A 21020-nucleotide genomic window follows, 5' to 3' on the forward strand; every position below is an offset into this window, starting at 1 on the left:
TTATTATGCTGGAAACAGCACCTCAACACTGCTCCAGATTCTGTCTATTGCTAGTTTAGGCACTTAATAAACACTACCATCAGAGTATCAGCAAGTGAGACATCTGTTCCCATAATTTAGAATCCAGCAGAGCAAACCAGTCAGGGTTTAACCAACCCACCTTCTGCACCTGATCACTTGCAGTTAGGGGTATATAAAACCCATGAGAGAGATCAAAAAAGTTATCTGTGGTGTCACTGAGTGATTATACATAACAACCAAAAAATGGCTAGGGGTGGGAGGATATATCATAATTTTTAGTGGAATCTGCCACAGAATGGTAGTTATGTCATAGTTACTTCACAGCTGCATTTAATTTGTAAATTCAAACCATCACTATTACACAGATCAGTCAAATGCACAGTGTTGATTCATACTTTGGGTGACCAGATTTGCCTATGACTTCCCTGGTTTTAGTATTAAAGTCCTATGTCCCCAGAAACCCTCCAGTCCTGGGTAAGCTGGGACAAATTGGTCACCTGGTACTACAAAGCAAGGTGATAGAAAATAGAAAACAATTGCGACATAGTTATAAATAGAAAATTTTGATCCTTCACTTACCTTTGGTTCTCAGTCTATATATTGATTTGCTTTAAGTGTCACATCACAAACTTTAAGTCAATCATGATTCTCTAATAAAAAGAGTAAAAATAATCAAGTATTGCATTTTAAAAAGGTTTCCTTGACTTCCAAAAGGTAAGGGTCATTGTTAAATACTTATTTCTTTACACATCTCATCAAATCCTGTTTTTTAATATTTGTTCAAAGTATTTGCCATTCTTGCAAGTGAATATTTCTTAAGAACAACTTTCAGTGAGTTAACTGTGTAATCACATTATTAGTATCTGTATGGCAAAGGGAAGCTACCGAAAAATGGGTAGAGAAAAATAAACACTCCAGTCTTGTCACGTCGCTGTCTGTTCAAGGGAAACTTGAGAAGGGAACATTTTATAGTATGTGAAATTGGGAATAATGCAAATCTATTTGGGTCTTTCTAAAATCATTTTAACAGACTTCTGGGTGCAGTTTTAATTTTTTTGCAATTTCAAAAGCTCAATTTCAAAATGAAAAGACACGTCTAAGAAAGAGTGGAGTGGAGTATTTATATGGAATTGTAAATACTGGAAAAAAAAATAGATCCTGCTATTCATTAGTTTGTATGAGACTCTACAATGATTTTGGAAGGGTTCCACCAAACTTTATAACTTTTTTGTTCTTTTGTGGTTTTTTTGGTGTGTGTTGCTGTTGATTTAATTTTCACCTTTTCTTTTTTTTTTGGTTAAAACTTGAGAAAAATTAAGTCAGTGCCTAGCTATATAACTTTTTTAAACAACTACTTACAATTTTCTAATTTTTAAGGCCAATGTTGCTTACCTTGGAAATGATGTCCAGATCTGTAGTTGAGGGTTGCCACCATTTATTATGCCAAGTGGCCTGTCATTGAGACACCCGATCCCCCACCCAACCTATGTTAGAGGAACAGTAAAAATCAGTACCTCGGAGTGGGAGGGGAGTGGTATTTTAACTTTACTATTTGGTCAATGATTATTTGATATATCACTTGCAATGAGTCTCATTTTAATGTCTGTTTCTCAACTAATAACTGTTAATCACATCATAGATCCCCAAAGTTGGGTGTTTTTGAGAATTGTTGTGTTTTTGCTACCACCTAAACAGTCTTCAACAATTGCGGGGGGAGGTCTTGGTTACTGTTGGTTTGGGGGGGTTGATTTTGGTTTTTGTTTTGTTTTGTTTCATTTAAGTTTTCTTGTTCAATCTTTGCTCAAACCCAAGAAGTTTAGCTGCTAGGTTAGAACTCCTGTCTGCTTTCCTGAGCCTTGTTGCTAGTCTTTATGTTATTCTGGTTTGTTCCTTCTTACCCTGCTAACTTCTAGCTGGACTGAAGGGTAAGTGTTCCCCTATAGCTAGCACAGCTCAGATAATCAGACTAGATTATCTGACACCTGCAATGTGCTTTCTCCCTCTCCTTTTAAATCTTCCTTATGTCTAGACTTTGTAGTAAAACTTTTCATGTTATTTTCCTGACCTTAGGTTTGAAATGTAAGCTTCCATATTGAAACTAGGATGCATGTGATGTGTGCATAATTGCCTCCTCTCCTTGGCTTTCATATTGGCATCAAATGATCCTCTGAATAAAGCCAACTATTAACATCTCCTAATTTTTTTCATTTCAAGAATATAACAACAAAATGGCAAATAATACCTCTGTTTCATGGAATTCACAGCTACCTGACTGCTTAATGCCTGAAAACAGATCAGTTTGCACTCTGATAATATATTGTTATTGTTGTTTTTCCTTTCCCATTTCAAAGATTAGAATGATCAGTATATCAATGGTGTGGTAACCATAGATACCTCAATAAATAGAAAAGTGGGCTAAGAAACCCAAAGATGTTAACTGAGCAAGACTTCAAGAAACTGCAGAATACAATTAATAAAGTAAATGTAGTATTTCAACGCTAAAGAATGAATTCTATCTGTCTTGAGGGTGTGCTCTATGTAAGATCCAATGAAAGATTAATTTTGAAAGGAGAACAGTACTACATGGGACCGCTACACACAAAAACAGGAAATTAAGGACACGATTAAATCTGCGTAATTTATTCACAAAAGTTTCTAATTCATAATCTCACAATGCTATGGAGGGTTTTGACCCCTGGTCTCGAATGTTCCTCTGCTACTCTCCCAAGAACAATGACAACAATAACTCCTTCAACATCATTTATATTTGTATTATTTTTTTCTAAAAATACACCTGAAAGAGAAAAAAAAACTAAAACTTAGTAAAAGCTTTTTCTTTACTGAGTTATTAATAAAAGAGTATACAGTTTCTTAATTAATATAGGGAAAAAGTCTGACCACCAAAAAATGTGTTGAGGGCAGACTTGAAATTAGAGGGAGCTAGAAAAATTGGTCAAGAGAGCAGGCAAATATGTACTTGAGTATTTTGAATGCTAATTTAGAAGTCATAGGTCAGTCATATCATTTCTCTTGATCATTTAATAATAGTCTTTCTAATTCTTTTTTGTTTCTTTCTTTAATTTGCTTTCTTCCCCTCTCCCCTATTTTTTATTTTGCATAAGTGTACCCCTGGCTAGCAGACAGATTTTTTTTTAACACTTCAAGCAGATACTTAATTTAACTTTACTTTCCTTTGAATGTCTGATGAGGCATTTTAAAAAGCTTACCATAGAATGTGAACTTAGTGGGAATTTAGGATTTTGCTCTACTTTTTTTAAAGAATGAAAGGATGGATGAATAGATGATTGAATGAATTTTGTTCTGTGTGAACTTACATGTATTTGCACAACAACGCATTACTATCCTAGTAGATTTCCAAATAATTATTTGCCTTAATTATTTTCTATAGTGTTATTTCATGAGATTTTCACTATATCTTCTTGATTGTCAACTTGCAGTTGCTACGTTGCAGGAATGCAATATCAAAGAATTAATTCAGTATTAACTTAATTTGCATGACCCAAAACCACACTAAATCATTTTCCTCCTCATTGTAAAAGTAAATGGCCTTTTAAAAGAACAAACTCCCGTGATCAGGCCCAAAATTTTCTAAATACCGTGATATGATCTAAATAGACCATATTAAATGAAGATTTATTTCTTTGTTAACTACTTCAGACACATTTAACGTATTATTCACTAATCAGCTGAATATTTTCTTGTCATACGGTAATCTACAGTAAGATACAGGATTAATTAGTCAACTATAGAAAATTTATTTTTGCTCATGTTTCAGGGAATGTAAAAACATCATTTGGTATTCTGCAAATTAATTGAAAATGTAATGACTATAGAAGGGAAAATTACGAATTATCCAATTATTTATTTTGAGATTATCAACAAAATCTCTGTTATGATTTCTATTTAAAGCAGCTGTCTTAAGAAGATTTATAAAAATTAGCATTGAAATACATAGCACATGTTTATCCCCTTGGGTATATGGCCATAGTAATTTTAAGTTGGAGATCTCTGCAGAATTCATTGTGGTCCTTCATAGCTTCTGAAGAAGTCATCCTCTCTTGGCCATGCAAGTTAACTTGATTTAGTCAAAGGGACCGTGGAGGAATTAAGTTGTTTCTCAAGGGCAGTAGGTGTGGGAAGACCAGTCTTTTGCTTGCTGCACAGAGCTCAGGAAGGGCACAACATCCCCTGGTTACTTCATCATGCCAAGAAAAACTCTTCTAGAAAAATCTGTATACAGCCAGCTGCCATCAATCATTGTCATTTCTTTATTTCATGTCTTCTGATGAGGTTGACTACTGTCATTGTTCGTTATTGTCCAAAGCATACATTCACTCTTGTACTGTCAAGCAGATATGACAAGCACACATTTTCCATATAAGAAAGATACAAAGTCACCTTTTAATTTGCAGTTTGGGTTCACAATGACTTTGGAGTTACATTAGCTATTCTCTTGCCTCTAGCATCCATCAGGAGTAACAACAGCCATAACTGTGCTCTGAATTTCAGTGATAAAACAGCTACCTCTGGCTTATTGTAAAAATGATTCATTAAAGAAAAGAGCCTCTCTCAGACAATGTATTAACAATACAATCATAATTATTTTCAACAGCAGAATTTTCTCTAGCCTGTAAAAAGTTCCAAAATGTAATATTACAAAATAAAAAGAGAGATTTAGCCTTTTGTCTTCACTCCCTTAGCTGTTAGATTGATAGGAAAATCTCAACAAAATGAAAAGCTATATCATTTGAAAGCTGTATCATTCTTCCAAGATTATTACAATTATTTGGTTGACCTTATTACAATCTTATCTAAAAAAATTTTATATCTGAAACAAGGTCACATAAATATGCTTGCTGTTAAAACAAGACATCATGAAAAATATATTTTTTCCCCATTTTGAGGGAGAAAAAGAAAAAGAATAACAAACATCACAATCAATTAAAGAACAACATAAATGGTAGGGTGGTCAATTAGGGACATCACTTGAATTTTAATGAAATAGAGAGTAAATGAGGGTATAAAACCTATATAATCGTATCACTTTAGGAACTGATAATTTTCCAATATTCCTTAAATGCCCAGCAAAAAATATTTCTGAGTGAACTTGGGGTAAAGCTTTTGGTTAGTTTCCACCTGAAAGTATACCTGCCTTCCCTAAGGCTGTGTGTCCATCAGCCTGCTTCTGTGTCATGGATACCATTGATAGTGCTTTATGTTTCCTCATGTAGTTAGGTACCGATATCAGCCTTATTCATATAAATTTCATCTGGTCAGTCTCCTATGCCATGCTGTAAAGGACTTCAAAATCTTAATGCAGTCAACCCCCAGAAGTGAAGCAAGTAGCATTGTTTGGAAGATGTGTTGAATTATGCCCTAGCTACAGAGCCTCTAACGTTACCCGGAGTCCATCTCACTCTCGGCCTTTGAGAGGAGAGCATGCTCTGTCTGCAGAATATTACCCCTTTTCTAATAAACTTACACTTTGACTCTTAAAAAAAAAGTAACATAGTCCATATCAATACATTTGGAGCCCTTGCAAACCAAGCAGGACTTAGGAACTGTTGAGCCAGGTCTGGAAAAGGTAAAGGGTAAAGTCCGGAGCCAGTTCTTCAAATGCAGTAGTCAATCTTTGATTTTTCAAAAAAAAAAAAAATTAATAAAAAATAGCATTGGTGTGCATCTCTCAAAGCAAGAGATAATTCAAACATTATTGGAGTTTTAAGCAACCACTTTACTCTGCTAATTCTATTTTGCTCACTCTAGTGTTAAAATTCATTTTCATTCTCTTGACACGTGCCAAACGTTGGCAAAGGAAGTGATCCCAAGGTGTTCTGAACTCAAGAATGAACTTTCCCATACTTTGGCTCTGGGCTATTTTCCCCTCGCTAATGTCAACACTTGAGTTTTCCTTTTCTTTAATCAACCAATTCCAATTGTTTTTAGAAGGGAAAATGGAGTTGCAAGGAGCTTTATTTTTTAACTTTCAGCACTGTCGAAGAACAGACTGGGACAGTGCAAGAATGACTATCTGGTGTTGCTTGGGAAGCACCCACAAGTTCTTTGAAACAGAATTTGGAACAGCTGGACCACTGCAGTGTTTTATTTTAAAATAGACAACATATGTAATGCATATGGTCCTAGACATGTATGGAGACACAGGCAGACAATCTGAATGGTATCCAAAGACACCTGCACCTAGAATTCTGTTTCCTTCTATAAGATTTTTTTCCCCTAAGAGCACATGTTCCCACTTTTGGATTTGCAAGATGCCATCTGAATCCCCGTGTGTGTGACTCCTTAATAAAGTCAGTGGGAAGTTTCCTGGGATGAAGGTGTCAGAGTACGTCCGTTAATAAACACCTCCTAAGGACCTGGCTCCTCTGGGAGCTGGCAAGGGAAATAACAGATCAGAAACTTGCCCTCAAGGAACATATTATTTACCAAGGATTTACCTGTCTGTGTGTGTTCTGACCACACAGAAATTGGAATATAACCCAGAAAAAACACAAAGATAGTATATAGGAACTAGTTATTAATTGGGGCAGAGAAAAATCATTAATTGGTATTAATTGAGGCAGAAAAGAAGCATAAAGCAGAGATCAGAAAGGACTCCCAGCTTCCTAGAAACGATATGGTTTAAGAAGCAACCTATCACTAACATTAGCTATAAATTTAGAGACATCCTTGGCTTTCTAAGAACATTAAACAAACTGGCTTGGGGAGCACTAAGAAGACTGCTCATTCACTCATAGGTAAGGTTTATTGAGCACTTACCCTGTGCCAGGTGCCCAGGTGCCTTACAGCTGCTTCTCATCAGATCCTCTCAACAACCCTCTGAGGCTAAACTCAAACACTATTCTCAGCTTACAAGTGAGGAAAACTAATCAACCTGCCTCACATCACATACCTAGTAAAGGCAGAGCTAGCCTCAAAGTCAGTCTTTATGATTCCCTAAGCCCACCCACTTAACCACCTGCTGTTTTAGCTCCAATAAACTTGTTCCCATTGAATTTAGTATATCAATATTTTATGAAATCAAGAAATAGAAAATATTTGTTGAAATAGTGAATTCATTTATTTTGATGAAATAAATTCATTATATTAACATATGTATCAAGTGCCTGTCATGTGCCAGGTACTGTCCTAGGTGCTGGGAATATATCAGAAAAAAAAAAATCCCTGCTCAGATGGATTTTAAAAATCAGATCCCTTCCACTGACGCCTTAAAATAGCATTCCCGGCCTAACACTCCTCTTTCTTTTTCTGAATATAATAAGCTCAATGAAACTCTCAAAAATTTCCTGAGAGCCAGCCACCCTTTTAAGCACTCTTGAGTTGTTGGAACCATTAAGATAATGAGCCTAATTCTAAGTAAATGATTTCGTGTAAGCAAAATCCAGGGGCTGCTCCTTTTACTCTCTGGAAATTCCCACTGCATTAAGCTTCATCCTCCACATATAGAAGGTATGCAAGGGATCTTAAGGATGATTAAATGACAGTGACAGCAGAAAGGGAACTGAAAGTTTAGCTCATTCTACACACAAGGAAACTGAGGCTCAGAGAGATAACAACTCAGCCAGCATCACATAGCTCAAACTAGAACCCAGACCTCCTAAATCAGTCCCAGGCTCATTCTACATGTGAACCCAGAAAGAGAGAGGAAAGAAAAGAGGAAAGGAAAATAAACTTTTATATTGATAATACGCTTATTATGGGGTTGCTTTCTGAAAAGGAAAACAGGCTAACGCATATTTTTTCCATAAACCTGCTTTAAAACATAAGTAAAATGAAAATTGTTCTTTAGGTGAACTCTAAGCCAAGAATTAGCGGATGAAGATGTATAGTGATGAACCGGGGAGGTGGGGAGCGGGTCTGTTTGCAGGTGTCTGCAAAGAAGCCAAGTTGCCTTTCAGATCTGTTTCCTGAGTGGGCAGCAAGGCAAAATAGTTCATCACAAAGTTTTCAAGAGGTTTAACACAAAGAGAAAGAGTAAGAGACTTGAAACGTGCCATATTTTTAACAGCTACAAAAGAGGCCCCTTCTCTTTGAGCTAAATGACCGGTTGCACAATCATAATTGAAGAGCAATAAAATAGCAGAGCCAAACTGGCAAAGTAAGGGCCCGGCCAATTTGTCGGCTTGCAGCCTCTTCTGAGAAATCCAAGAGCAAGAAGCTGGTGCTAGCCAAAATGCCTCATCTCTCTGTTAATGTGGTGAGGAGGGGGGAGGCTTCTGATGGGGATGAAACTGGATGAACAATTCCTGTACCCCACTGTTACATTTTCCTGAATTAAACTGACCTGGGACTGACAGTATGTATGGAAGAGTGCAGAATCTGTCCTAAGGGATGCAGAGGTGACACTTAGATTGCAGGAATGCCATTCTGCCAGTGGGGAACTAAAGTGGGAGCAGGATTAAGACACTTGTCTTGGGCCAAAGAGTCACACACGCACACACACACACACACGCACCTGGAAACAACCAGCTTTTTCCTCAGCACCAACTTCCTGGCCACCTCTCCTACCAACCACACTGAATCGCTGAATCGAAAGAGAGATGTAGCTTGGGAACCAAACAACTAAACAAAAGAATCCTCCTAAATAAAGCACCTAATCTCAAATTGAAAACACTTTTTTGAATACAAATCTGAGGCAATTAACACAGCAAAGAGGATTCTTTCAGACTCTCTAATATAATTTCTGCATATGTGATATCCCTCCTAAAAGCTTGTGTTTTATCATCCTAACGGAACAATTTGGTTATTAAAATACACATTCTTCAACTTGCCTTCCGGAAACCATTGCTCCTGTGTGTCTTGGGCATAAACAATACATCCTGTTCAAACATCAAGCACTTGCTGCTTATATGAAAAAATACTGAAGATTTTAAAATTCTAACAATAAGAAGGCATAAATCTCACATACCATTCATTTAAGTTTAGATGCTACACAAAATCACGAATGTGAGGAGAAAGCATCATTTAAAGTCACACTGCTACCATAACCCAAGTTTTCAGCCATACCCCAAGCAAGAGAGGGAAAGAAAAAATAAACGCTGCCTGGGATGAAGGCCACGTATGAAAATATTATCCAAACACCCTCTCAAGTCAAAAAATTGATTTTCCCGGTGTCCTGACAGCATTGCTGGTCCCTGGCAGGTCCCCGTATTCCCATAAAATGTTGCATGCAAGGGGATGAAAAAACTCTTGCTTGATTCGATATACAATTCTTTCTCTTCATAGTCTGCGTATCAGGAGAGTGAGTAAATATGAGGCAGAGTGAGCTGATTCCTTTAATGTCTAGGACCTTCATTCCTACCTCTTCAGGATTTGCTTGAGTTCTCTGAGTTATTTTGCCAATTGAATATAGAGTATTTTAGTTACACATATTGAGATTAATTAGTTAGCCCTTAGGAGGTTTTGCCTACAGCCTTCACGCTGTAAGGAGAAGTGTGAATACATTGAGACTATTAATTCACAATAAATGGCAGATCATAGCCCTTGCTGAGTAAATTTGTTTGTCTCTTTCATAAGCTTTGCTAACTGCGTAAGCACACTATAAGGCAATGTCCTCGGCTATCACAAACTAAATTCCCATTTAATTTAACTTATTCTCCAGGTTTCAGTGAAAATCTTTTGTTATTATTTTTTTTTAATTTTGGAGAATGGGGACCCAAACCTTTTGTGAAACCAAATTGGCAATGGGGATTTGGAAGGGGAGGATACAATTATTGTCACTTTGCTGAAAATCAGTGTAACCCTTTTCCAGATAATCCCAATAATTGTAGAGAAATTGCTCTAGACATAACCACTGGAATGGCAGAATCTATTAAAAACCTAAAAAGCTAAATAAGCTTTTATAAGCAAAGCTCCGATCTGCTTTCAGTGTTTGGTGAAACGCAGGCGAAGTTACGGTCGTGTGCTTAGATTTTAAAGAACGACATAAATGCACTGGAGTTGTGATCATTTGATAAACATGTTGATGCCAATATATTTTTGCCTAAATGCAATAAACTCACCAGTAAGTGATGCAAGTTGACAATGGGAGGTAAAAAGAATATCTTGGGGATGTCGGTGGGAGGCAACGGGAAATAGCTAGTATTCGTAATGCCTAGTGATTCCTGTGTATTTGAAATGTCAAAGAAATTGTGATGTGTTTCTCTAAATTGTGTCTCTCTCTACATGTATAAATGAACAGACGCAGATAGAGCTCAAAAACATGGCATGGATGAATTTATCTCGTCCAACCCCTGTAACTTTGACCACGCTTCCCTCTTTGAGATGGTGCAACGCCTTACTTTGGATCACAGACTTAATGATTCCTATTCTTGCCTGGCAAGTATATTCTTTGGTCTACAGCAATTTAAACATGATACATTTTTTTAAATGAAGTATTTCTCTACCTTGATGTTAGAAGCTCTTTTCTCCATTACAGAGTCCCTGTAACAGTTACAACTGTGTTCTTGATTTCCTGAGTTGAGATAGTTTTACTTACCAAAGAAAGAAGACAGAGCGGGAGGAAGTTATCAGTAGAGACGATCCAATTCCCCAGCCTCCCTATCTGAGCTTCCCCCTTTTCAGCTGCTACTTGAGAAATATTCCCAAGAGAGTAATCAAGTTTGGCATCTGCTTGCTTAGAACTTGTAAAAATCTCCTTGGTTTTTAGACTTTATGAACCCCCTCCTTCCCCACCCCAGATGATAAGACCCTGTGCTCCTGTCTCAGAAATGAATGTGTTCTTTTTTTCAATTTTTCAAAGATTAAAATGCTTTGTAAATAAACTGCACTTCACTTTGCATAAGCTAACCTGGTTTGGGTTTGTTTGTTTGTTTGGGTGGGTAGCTTCTTTTGCTTCGCAGTATTATTTAAAGCATTTTTACCCTTCGGGAGAGTTTTTGTGGTGCTTTAGATATTCGGAAGTCCAGCACTCCAGTGGGAGCGTGAACATTTCTTGAAATCTTGTTTTAAGCCTATATTCAAATCATTTAAATTCAAGGGACCGCTGTTTTGTCTTTACTGGCTTTATGGCTTTAGACTATGGAAGTTGAAAGCCTAAAAAAGACTTGGTATATTTTCTTCTACAAACCACAAATTGTTACTTCGTTTCTTAAAGGTAAATGTTATTAATCCCACTTTATAGATGAGAAAGGTGAGGGGAAATAATGAAATCACTTTATACAGAGGAAAAGCCTCGTCCCTGACTCCAAACCCTAAAGTTAATATATCTGCATGTTATTAATATTGTTTATTAACTAAGGTAACATATTATTGATATTAACATAAATATAATGAAAAATCCTTTTATTTTCTAAATGACATGGCTATATCCTAAATCTTTTCCGACTAGTTTTTATTTTAAATTCCTTTTTCTCTGTATCAGAAACCAAAATACTAAATATAGGAGATAAAGCAGTCTTAAAAATTGAAGCGAGATTTTGTGGACTAATTTATTAATTTGTGTCTCATAAAAGATTCACTGATTATCTCAGGTTTGGAATCACTTTATCAAAAGAATCTGAACTTTGCCAAATTGGAAAGGAACACATCACTTTGACTTATAAAAAAAAAAAAAAGCTTACCTTGCATTGCAAGGCAATTTTTCTCAAATGTGTTTCCTACGATTATGTGATTATTCAAGTAATTATAAATTGCATTCATGAAACTTGTAAGAATATGCCTCTGAATTTAAATCATTCCCTTTTATACATAATTTCTATTCTCTTGAGGAATTTTTTGAGGTGTTTTATTTTCAAGACTTCTTTCACATGATTATTATTTTAAACAATTTTCTTTTTCCACTAACAAATTCATCATTAAAGAGAGTTAATAAATGCCCTCTAAAAATTAAACCAGAAATGAAATTTCGAAGCTTACTTCCTATTTATCATGTATAGGCATAAAAATATGGTCCAAAATCCAAAATTAATTATGAATAGCATAAAATAGTTTCCTTCCCCATGTGTATACCTATATCTATTAATCATCCCAAAGTTTTAGAAAATAACAGCGATTAAAAGGACCTTATCTCCTGACTCTATATATTCCATTTTCTCATTATTACAATCTTTTTTTTTTTCAGTTAGTTTTGGAGAACGACCAGCAGGGATACATAAATTTTTCTGTGTCTTCGACTGAGTTCCTAATTGATATTTCTTCAACTCTTTTCAAAGCAGCTATTTTGGCATCTACAAAAGACTTGGTGTCATCTGAGTCGTAGAAAATATATTTTAATCTTTCACAGCAGTGTTGTTTCTAAGATTTAGCATTTGGGGTAGCAGATGGAGTGGCAAAGAAGTTGCCTATAGGGGCAGCCCACTGCCTCGACTACTCTCCCGCCCTCTGCAGTAACTTATAATTTGAAATAGGAAAGATGCCGTCTCTCGTTGGATGCATTGCTGAACTGCATGTTGTCAGTCGAAGACTCCCCAGATCACTAATATAAGATTAGAGTGTTGCAGAGGCCTCCTTAACTGCCCTTGTGTGGCCTCTGCCTGTCCCCCAGTCACTTTTTCCTTTTGCCTTTTCTCTTCCAAGACAGAGCAGTATTCAAAAGATGACTCAGAGAAGACCCTCAAAGTAAAATTTATATTTTAAAAGATCCTAAATTCCCAGCTTACAAAGTACTGCTTAAATTGTTTTACTTCTTGCTTCATAAAGGTACTAAAATCAAAAGAAACCATTTTAGTTCAAGTTTGGCCCAAGGTGACCTTGAGTGGCAAGTTATTTGACCTTTCTGAGCATCTGTTTTCTTAAGTGCATGTGGAGGCAGCAATTTCTATCCCATTGTGCTTCCCAATCTGCTCTGAATTGAAGAACTCCTCCAGGTTCTCTTTCATAGCAAAGTTTCATCTGATCCTTCAGCAAGCAAATAAATAAGAAGAAAACAAATAATAACTAGAGGAAAAAGAAAACAAAACTGTAAACCTGGGCACAAGAAACTCCTTTCAGTTTAATTGAACCGTATCTGACTCACAACTTAAACACTTAGTCATGTTGTTCTCTTCAGAAAATTATGTTATCATCTTCATTTTAAAATTTAAAAATATTTTGCTTCCAAAGTGAACGGAGTTATGAAGTCCTGACATGTATGTACACCAACCCTAATATTTCATAATGCTCCAGAATAGAAAAAAAAAAAAAAAAAAAAAAGAAGAAGAAGACTTGGAGTGAGCATTGAACTGGGTTTGAGTCCTGCCTCTGTTTTATATTATCTGCAAGTCACTCAACAGCCCTGATTTCCATTTCCTCGTCTATGAAATGAAGATAAATCTGCCCTGTCTACTTCCAACGGTTGCTGGGTGCTCAACTGAAAGTTCTGTGTCAAGTGTAAAGCACTTTACACATTAAGACATTAATGTTAATATTTTTTCTTAGCAGAAAACAAGACTTTGCCCTGCCCCAACTGCAATACTCTTTTAAGATGTACGGTTTAATGCTAGAAAAGTGAGGGAGACTCTTTCTGGATTCATACTGTCAGCTAATCCAGACTCCACCTCTTACTAGCTCTGGGATACTAGGGAAACTTCGTGTTCCCCCTGAGCTCCGTTTTCCCATCCAGTGAACAAGGATCACAGAGTCTGCCTGATAGGGCTGTTATGAGAGTTATACCAGGAAGCATGCACAATGTGCTTAGCACAGTGGCTGGCTCTTAATAAGCAGTCACTGTTAGCTCTGGCTGTTTGTTAACCCCCTTCTCCAGTCACCCCAACTCTAGCAGCCCTCTAAAAAAACCAACCTGTATTTTAAAAAAAGTCTCTCCTTTATTCTCCAAACAGGGCTGGTTCAGTCCTGGCCAGGTGTTTGTACTAGATGAGTATTGTGCACGGAATGGAGTTCGAGGGTGTCACCGACATCTCTGCTACCTCAGAGACTTGCTCGAACGGGCAGAAAATGGCGCCATGATTGACCCCACCCTCCTTCACTACAGCTTTGCCTTCTGTGCATCTCACGTCCACGGGAACCGGTAAGTGCCTGTCCTGAGGTACTCCTCAGAATAATTTTTTTATGGCACTGGCAACAGGTTATACCTGGTCCTGCTTTTAGGGTCATCTCTAACTCTGTCCACTTCAAATCCCTCAATAGTCCATGCATACACACCAGCCACACAAACACAGTGAACACAAAGGTCTAACTTCGTTTATTCTCCTTTCAGGAGACTTAAAGGAAATGGCAAGTGGGACTTCAAGAGTGGTCTCTGAAATCAGAAAAATCTAGGTTCAAATCATGGCTTTTCCATTTGCTAGCAATAACCCTGGATGGTAATTAAACCCTCTGCACCATGGTGTTCTCATCTGTGAACAGGGATGATAGTGTCCTCACAGGGTTATGATGCAAGTGGATGTAAAGAGCTCAGCACAGTGCCTGGAACATGGCAACATCTGAATAAATGTCTACCTTTGCTGTTGTTATCGTTCATTCTAAAGATATTTAATGATTACCGACTGAGTGTCACTAGCACTCTAGTATACATTCAGCCTACACAGTAAACAAAAACTAAACACCAAACAAGGCCGGGGTACATAGAGTTTGATGCTTTGTAGAAAAGAAACAAAATTCCATGATAGCATATAATACAGGAACCCTACTCAGATAGGGTGGCAGGATGGCAGGCAGGGCCTGCTTGAGGAAGTGATGCTTGAGCTGAGAACTGAAGCAAGTGTAGGAGTTGAGTGGTTCCAGGCAAAAGGAGCAGCATGTACAAATGCCCTGCAAAGGGAGGAAGCCAAGTACATTTCAAGAGCTAAAACAAGCTAGGTGAAGCTGGAAGGCAAAGATAATCATAACACTTTTAGTTTAACCATAGAGCTGGAAAGAACTTCGGAGATCAAAATGTAATCAACCCCCTCACTTTATAGGTTTTATAGACAAGACCAGAACATCAGTTCTCCTATCTCTGTACTAAGTACTCTCTTCCTTTAGACGTTGCCCAGCTCCTGGAGGAAAAGATCCAAGTTCTGAATAATGCAAAGCAGCAAATAATTTAAGAACATTACCATTTGGCTCCAAAGACATGGAATAAATTTCAACACTGTCACAGCCAGTTTACTATCCCAATGTATGTAGCCTCACATTATGTAAAGACAAAACTACATTTCCCCAGTGTACCCCACCCAATAGCCAGGGAAAACTGAGTGGCTTCAGAAAAATGAAAAAGTTGCTACACTAGGGAAATTCACATGTGGGAAAATCCAGTATTGACTGCATTTATTTTAAATCGTAACTGTGTCAGTCATCTTCATCTTTGCAAGCTATGAAACTCTGAAACATCCATGGGATTTGTTCTGTGCTTTTCCTCTCTCTAGTGGTGGTAGATTTTATGAAATGCAACTTTAACATTTAGAGCTAGATAACAATAGCATTGTAGGTTTGAATATTTAACAGGCAACAAGGTTTTCATCAACTTCCATCATTATCAGATTCACTAGCCCAGCACATGACCTTTTATTTGCACAAAAGATATTCATGAAAACTCTGATACCTGGAAAGTATCTGGGCATAATTCTGGTTTTTATAAATATGTACACTTTGATGACTATCTGTTACAGCCTCTTGGACTGAATTCTTTAAAGAGAGAGAGAGAAGTTGCATTATATTCTCTGGGTTGTCACACTGTATTCTACATATGTTACTGAATAAGAAAGTGTTATAAAATAATGAAGTGTTTTTGTAAACTCCCTGGTAAACATCATCATGAATTATGATACACATTGTCTGGATTTCATATTGTAAGACTGCCACTTGATTCACAGTTAGGTTTATACATCTTGTCATGGAAACAGTTTTGGATTTCTTATTTTCTTTTCAGTTCTGATTTTCCTTATGCAAGTTTGCATTTTTTTTTTTTTTTGCTTATTATTTTAGTTTGAATGCATTTGCTCTTGCTGTTTGATGCATCCCTCTTTTTCTTTCTTTTGTTTGTGCATGTATGTGTGCTCTTGATTCTCCTGTGGCTGGCCACACTCTGTGCATGCCTTATACAATCACCCCCTCTTCAAGTCAACAAGTGCATGTGTACCTTAGTGGGCTGCCACCAAATACAGACCCTGACAAGAGCAAAACTCCCTCCCCATCTGAAACAGAGGCTAAAAAAGATACCAAAAAAGAATCTAAAAAAAGAAAAGATTTCAAACCCCAAGCAAATTCAGAGCCCAAAAGGTAAGAAGTTACTTGTGTATTGGCTTGTGTTTTGCAATGTCTGTGACTGTTGCTTACCTTCCTCCATCCATGCCACAACCTCCACCTTAGCAAATAGCAAGTTTTGTGCATTCCTGAAGTCTCTGTTCCTTCAAGGTTTTCCAAAGGTGTACTTTTTAAAAATCCTAGAAATGGGTAAAAATACCATGTATTAGGACTGAATTTGAGTTAGGTATTTAGTGACTCTTAAAACATATTCTTTTTTTTTTTTAAGAATTCAGTTGAATTTAGTACATTCACAATTTTTTGTGATCATCAGCTCTATCTTTCGAACATCATTATCTCCCCAAAAGGAAACCCAGAACTCATCAAATAATTGTTTCCCCCCTGCCCCAGCCCCTGTCACCACCATCTACTTTCTGTCTCTTATGAATGTGACTCCTATAGGGACCTCCTACAAGGGGAATCATACTAATTGTCCTTTTGTGTCTGGATTATCTCACTGAGTGTAATATCCTCCAGGTTCACCCATGTTGTTGGGTATCAGAATGTCCTCCTTTTTTATTTTATTTTATTTTTTGATTAATTTATTTATTTTTATGGTGACATTGGTTAATGAAATCCAATAAGTTTCAGCTGTACATTTTAACAGTAGGGCATATATATATTTACATTGTGTGTTCACCTCCCATAGTTAGATTTCTCTCTGTCACAACATATTTGACCTCCTTTACCCCATCTACCTCCCCCCTTCCCCCACCCTCTACCCTCTGGTAACCATTAGTCTATTGTCCAAGTCTATGAGTCTCTGTTTATCCTGTTCATTTGTTGCTTTTAGGTTTCTATCCCACATAAAAGTGATATCATGTGATTTTCAGCTTTTTCTATCTGGCTTATGTCACTTAGCATGATTATCTCAAGGTCTATCCACGTTGTCACAAATGGCAGTATTTCATCTCTTCTGAGTAATATTCCATTGTATATATGTACCACAGCTTCTTTAGCCAATTATCTATCGTAGGACACTTTGGTTGCTTCCATGTCCTGGCCATTGTGAACAATGCTGCTATGAACATCGGTGTGCAAATATCTTTTCGGATATGAGTTTTCAAGTCTTTGGGGTAAAAGCCCAGTAGAAGGATTACTGGATCATATGGTAGATCAAGTCTTAGTTTTTCGAGGAACCTTCATACTGTTTTCCCTAGTGGTTGTGCCAATTCGCAGTCCCATGAGCAGTGTATGAGTGTTCTTTTTTCTCTGCATCCTCTCTAACATTTGTTATTACTTGTCCTGTTGATTAGAGCTATTCTAACAGGTATGAGATGGTATCTCATTGTGGTTTTGATTTGCATTTCTCTAATAGCTAGTGATGTTGAGCATCTTTTCATATATTTGTTGGCCATTTGTATATCCTCTAGAGAGAAGAGTCTGTTCATATTCTCTGCCCATTTTTTGATTGGATCATTTGTTAAAACATATTCTTATTTAAAAAACTAATTGAGTAATATATAAAGAGAACCATGAGTCTCATTGTTTTTTAGTGGTATCTAGTTAAAGGCCTGGTACCTTACCAAGTCATTCATAATAAGCAACCCATGATTTATAATTTTGAAATTATGTTTAAGGAATAAATAAAATGTGTTGGTATAAGCTGAGTCTATATACTTTTAGTAGCTCCATTGTTTTCAGCAAATCTCTCTCAGTTTCATAATCATCTCATGAAAGAAATCTTTGTTCAAATAATGATGTTTAACAAAGACACAAAATAAAGCTTATCACTAAATTAATGGCTCTTAGTAGAATTGCTTATATAAGGAAGTCACCTTGATGGCACTTTTATGTTCTAAAATGTTTACCCATTCCTGTTTCCTATGACCTCTAGGGATACTCTCTTTGTGAACTGATAAAATGGCAAGTTCGTGGCTTTTTCCCTTATAAACTAGATTTACAATTATTTACAGTGTTATCTTTCTATCCTCCTCCACCTTTCCTACCCCCACCCTAAATTAACATTGATTTTTTAAAATTTAGTTGTTGTGGTTTTGAAAATGATGTTAGGACCCTGGCTGGCATTGCCAAGCTACACATAGTTAGCAAGCAGGTATACTTTATGCTTCAGCATGAATTTATTCACTGGAATATTTCTAAAGCCTGAATTATATATAGTTCACATGTAGGCAGACTGAATGACAATGCCAGCTTTCACTTCCTATAGAATGTGGCAGGCTGTCAATCAGTGTTTGAAAGTCCAAGAGTGAAGGTCAAAGAAAGCCCTGATTCCATGTGGACACTTGTTCTGAGCTTGCAGTATGTAAGGATGGAGGTGAAGTGGAGTTCTGTTTGTGCTTCCCAGTGAAGGTCAGAATTCAAGGCAACAGCTTGCAGCCAGTAAGAAGTGCTTTGAGAATGTTGTAGATGCCTGAAGGAATCCTCTCTGGCTGCTGTCCGAGGTGCTGCTTTTGGAGTGATAGGAGTTGAAACAGAACAGAGCAAATGGCCATACTTGATGGAGCCTCACCTAGTCTCTGTGCCATAAAAAATTATCCAAAAGGACCTTGAATGGTACTTTGAGAAGATTATGTGTGCTCCAGGGTCTGTCTTTGCATGTGTTTTTTAATGAATGACAAGTCATAATATTAAGTATCAGGTGTGTAGCATTCTGCAGTTTACAAAGTGCTTTCGTGTATTCTGTCTCATTTGCTATAACATTTTCAAGTCAGCTATTTTTACATCCATTTTGCAGATGATTGAACCAAGTGTCTGTAAATTTAAGTTGCAAACCTAGATATTCTAAGTCCAGAACTCTTTCTCTTTGCTCTATATCAACACTATACATAGATTCTAAAGTCTGAGTTTAGAGCTTGTTCTGTATGAATCTAGGATTATTGTATCTCATTGCTGTGCCTCAGTTTTCTCACCTGCAAAGTGAGCGCATAGAATCATAGCATCTGTAATATCCCATCAACTTCTAAAATTATTGTTTTGGGGTTATAACAGCCAATGAAATAGTACATTGTCAGATTTCATAAGTAAAGTTTAATTAAAATAAGGATAATCACTGCCATTTAACAAGTATTTTCTATATGCCAGGCACTGTGTGAAGTGCTGTTTATATATATTATCTCATTTTATCCTTATTACCTCCCTACATATATTATTATTGCCCTCATCTAATAGATGAGGAGTTTGAGCCTCTGATAAGTTCAGTCACTCACTCCAGAGCAAATAAGAGTGTGAGCTTAATTCAAACATGGTTATTCTGACTCTGGAGATTGTATTTGTAACATACTCTGCCTTATTGCCTGCCCAACAATTATGCTTGTTTACAGTGTGAGATGCCAAATTCTCCCACTGTATAAGTGTCAACATAGCCATCATATGAATTAAAGAGTTTTCTATTTTTGTCCTAAATATGTCCAAAATCAATTTGGCCCTCCTGGTAGTTTTGGCCTGGTGGAAAAAGCTAGAATGTGTGTGTGTGTGTATAAATTTTGACCACCTAAGGTGAATATCTCCTTTGAATACTATCAACAGCCTTTGGTGCTGGTGAAACAATTTTCTTAACCTCTTTCACCAGAAGGAACATGATTTGCATGTAGAGATGTTATCTATTCTCTGACCCATATAAGAAGGTATCCATGAGTCATGGACACCAACAGCCCTTTAATTGAATCTAACCGAACATTAGAGCCTATTCCTATGGTCATCTCACAACCAGCTTCAGAGGAGGTAACAAGTCACTTTTTACCTAATTATTAACTTTTTATGTGTTAATAACTCAGCAGCCCCCAAAGTGGAGACAGATCCCTGCCCTGCTGCAGCTGGAAATGTTAGTGAGTGCTCAGCTGATGACCGAGTTTCTCTCACCTTCTCTGGAAGCCCGTGTCACATCTCTGTGAAAAACTATGCCAACCTGAATCAAATGCCTAACCCAAAGGAGACACATCTGGTCAATCAGGAAGATATTTATTGTTCCTAACACTGGAAGATATGGACCCATCCATGTGTTTGGCACCTAGTGGTTATCAACTGCAGGTGACCTTCTCTCCCAGGGGATATTCGGCAATGTCTCGAGACATTTTTGATTGACACACTGGAGAGCCAGGTGGTGTTGTTGTTACTGAGTGAGTAGAGGCCAGGGATGTTTCTAAATATCCTACAATGAACAAGACAAACCCCTGCAAACAAAGCCCAAAAAAACAAACTCCCAAGTGATGGGATGAAATTTCTCCTTTTTACTTGGGTTTGTTTGTTTGTTTGTTTGACACAGATTTGTTCTGTGTCTAAAGGCATAACAGTTGCCACCACTGATTTTCAACTTGTGTGGTAGTTCTCACACTCTAGGGTGTATATAAATCATGTGGGGAGTTTGTTAAAATGAAGAGTACTAGGTCCCATTTTCAAATAATTTGATTCAGCAAGTCTTATGTAGAGCCGGGCATCTGCACTATTAGTCAGTTGCTCCCAGATGATATAAGGCATTTGGTTTTCAGATCCCACTGATTTAAGGCCTTGGATGTTGAACTTGGCTGCACAGTGAAGTCACTTGGGGAGTGTAAAAAATGCTGCCGCTTTAGCCCCACTTACAGAGGTTCTGAGTTGATTAACCTGGGTTATGGCCCAAGCATCATGTTTTTAAAATCTCAAGTGATTCCTATAGGTAACATCTTTTAAGAACCACTGATTGAGGGAACATTAATTTGGGCCAGCTCTTTAAAACTGAACCCCTTTTCTCAGAGAAGGAAAAAGAAAATATATGTTCAGCTGGTTGCACTTGGCGATCATAAAATTCACAGATGTAAATTGCTATATCTTCTAATTTTTAAATCAGCTCCTAAAGTTGA

General features: G+C 37.1%; 1 protein-coding gene across 1 annotated transcript in view; it reads left to right on the plus strand.

The window, feature by feature from the left end:
• The window catches only part of CADPS (calcium dependent secretion activator), a 445139-nt gene that overhangs the window by 302248 nt on the left and 121871 nt on the right, over positions 1-21020 (plus strand). The window contains 2 exon segments of the mRNA XM_039880531.1: positions 10241-10377; positions 13818-14005. Coding sequence (XP_039736465.1) covers positions 10241-10377; positions 13818-14005 — 325 coding nt within the window.

Source organism: Pteropus medius, unplaced genomic scaffold (assembly GCF_902729225.1).
Source record: "Pteropus medius unplaced genomic scaffold, Ma_sr-lr_union100, whole genome shotgun sequence".
Lineage (NCBI taxonomy): Eukaryota > Metazoa > Chordata > Mammalia > Chiroptera > Pteropodidae > Pteropus > Pteropus medius.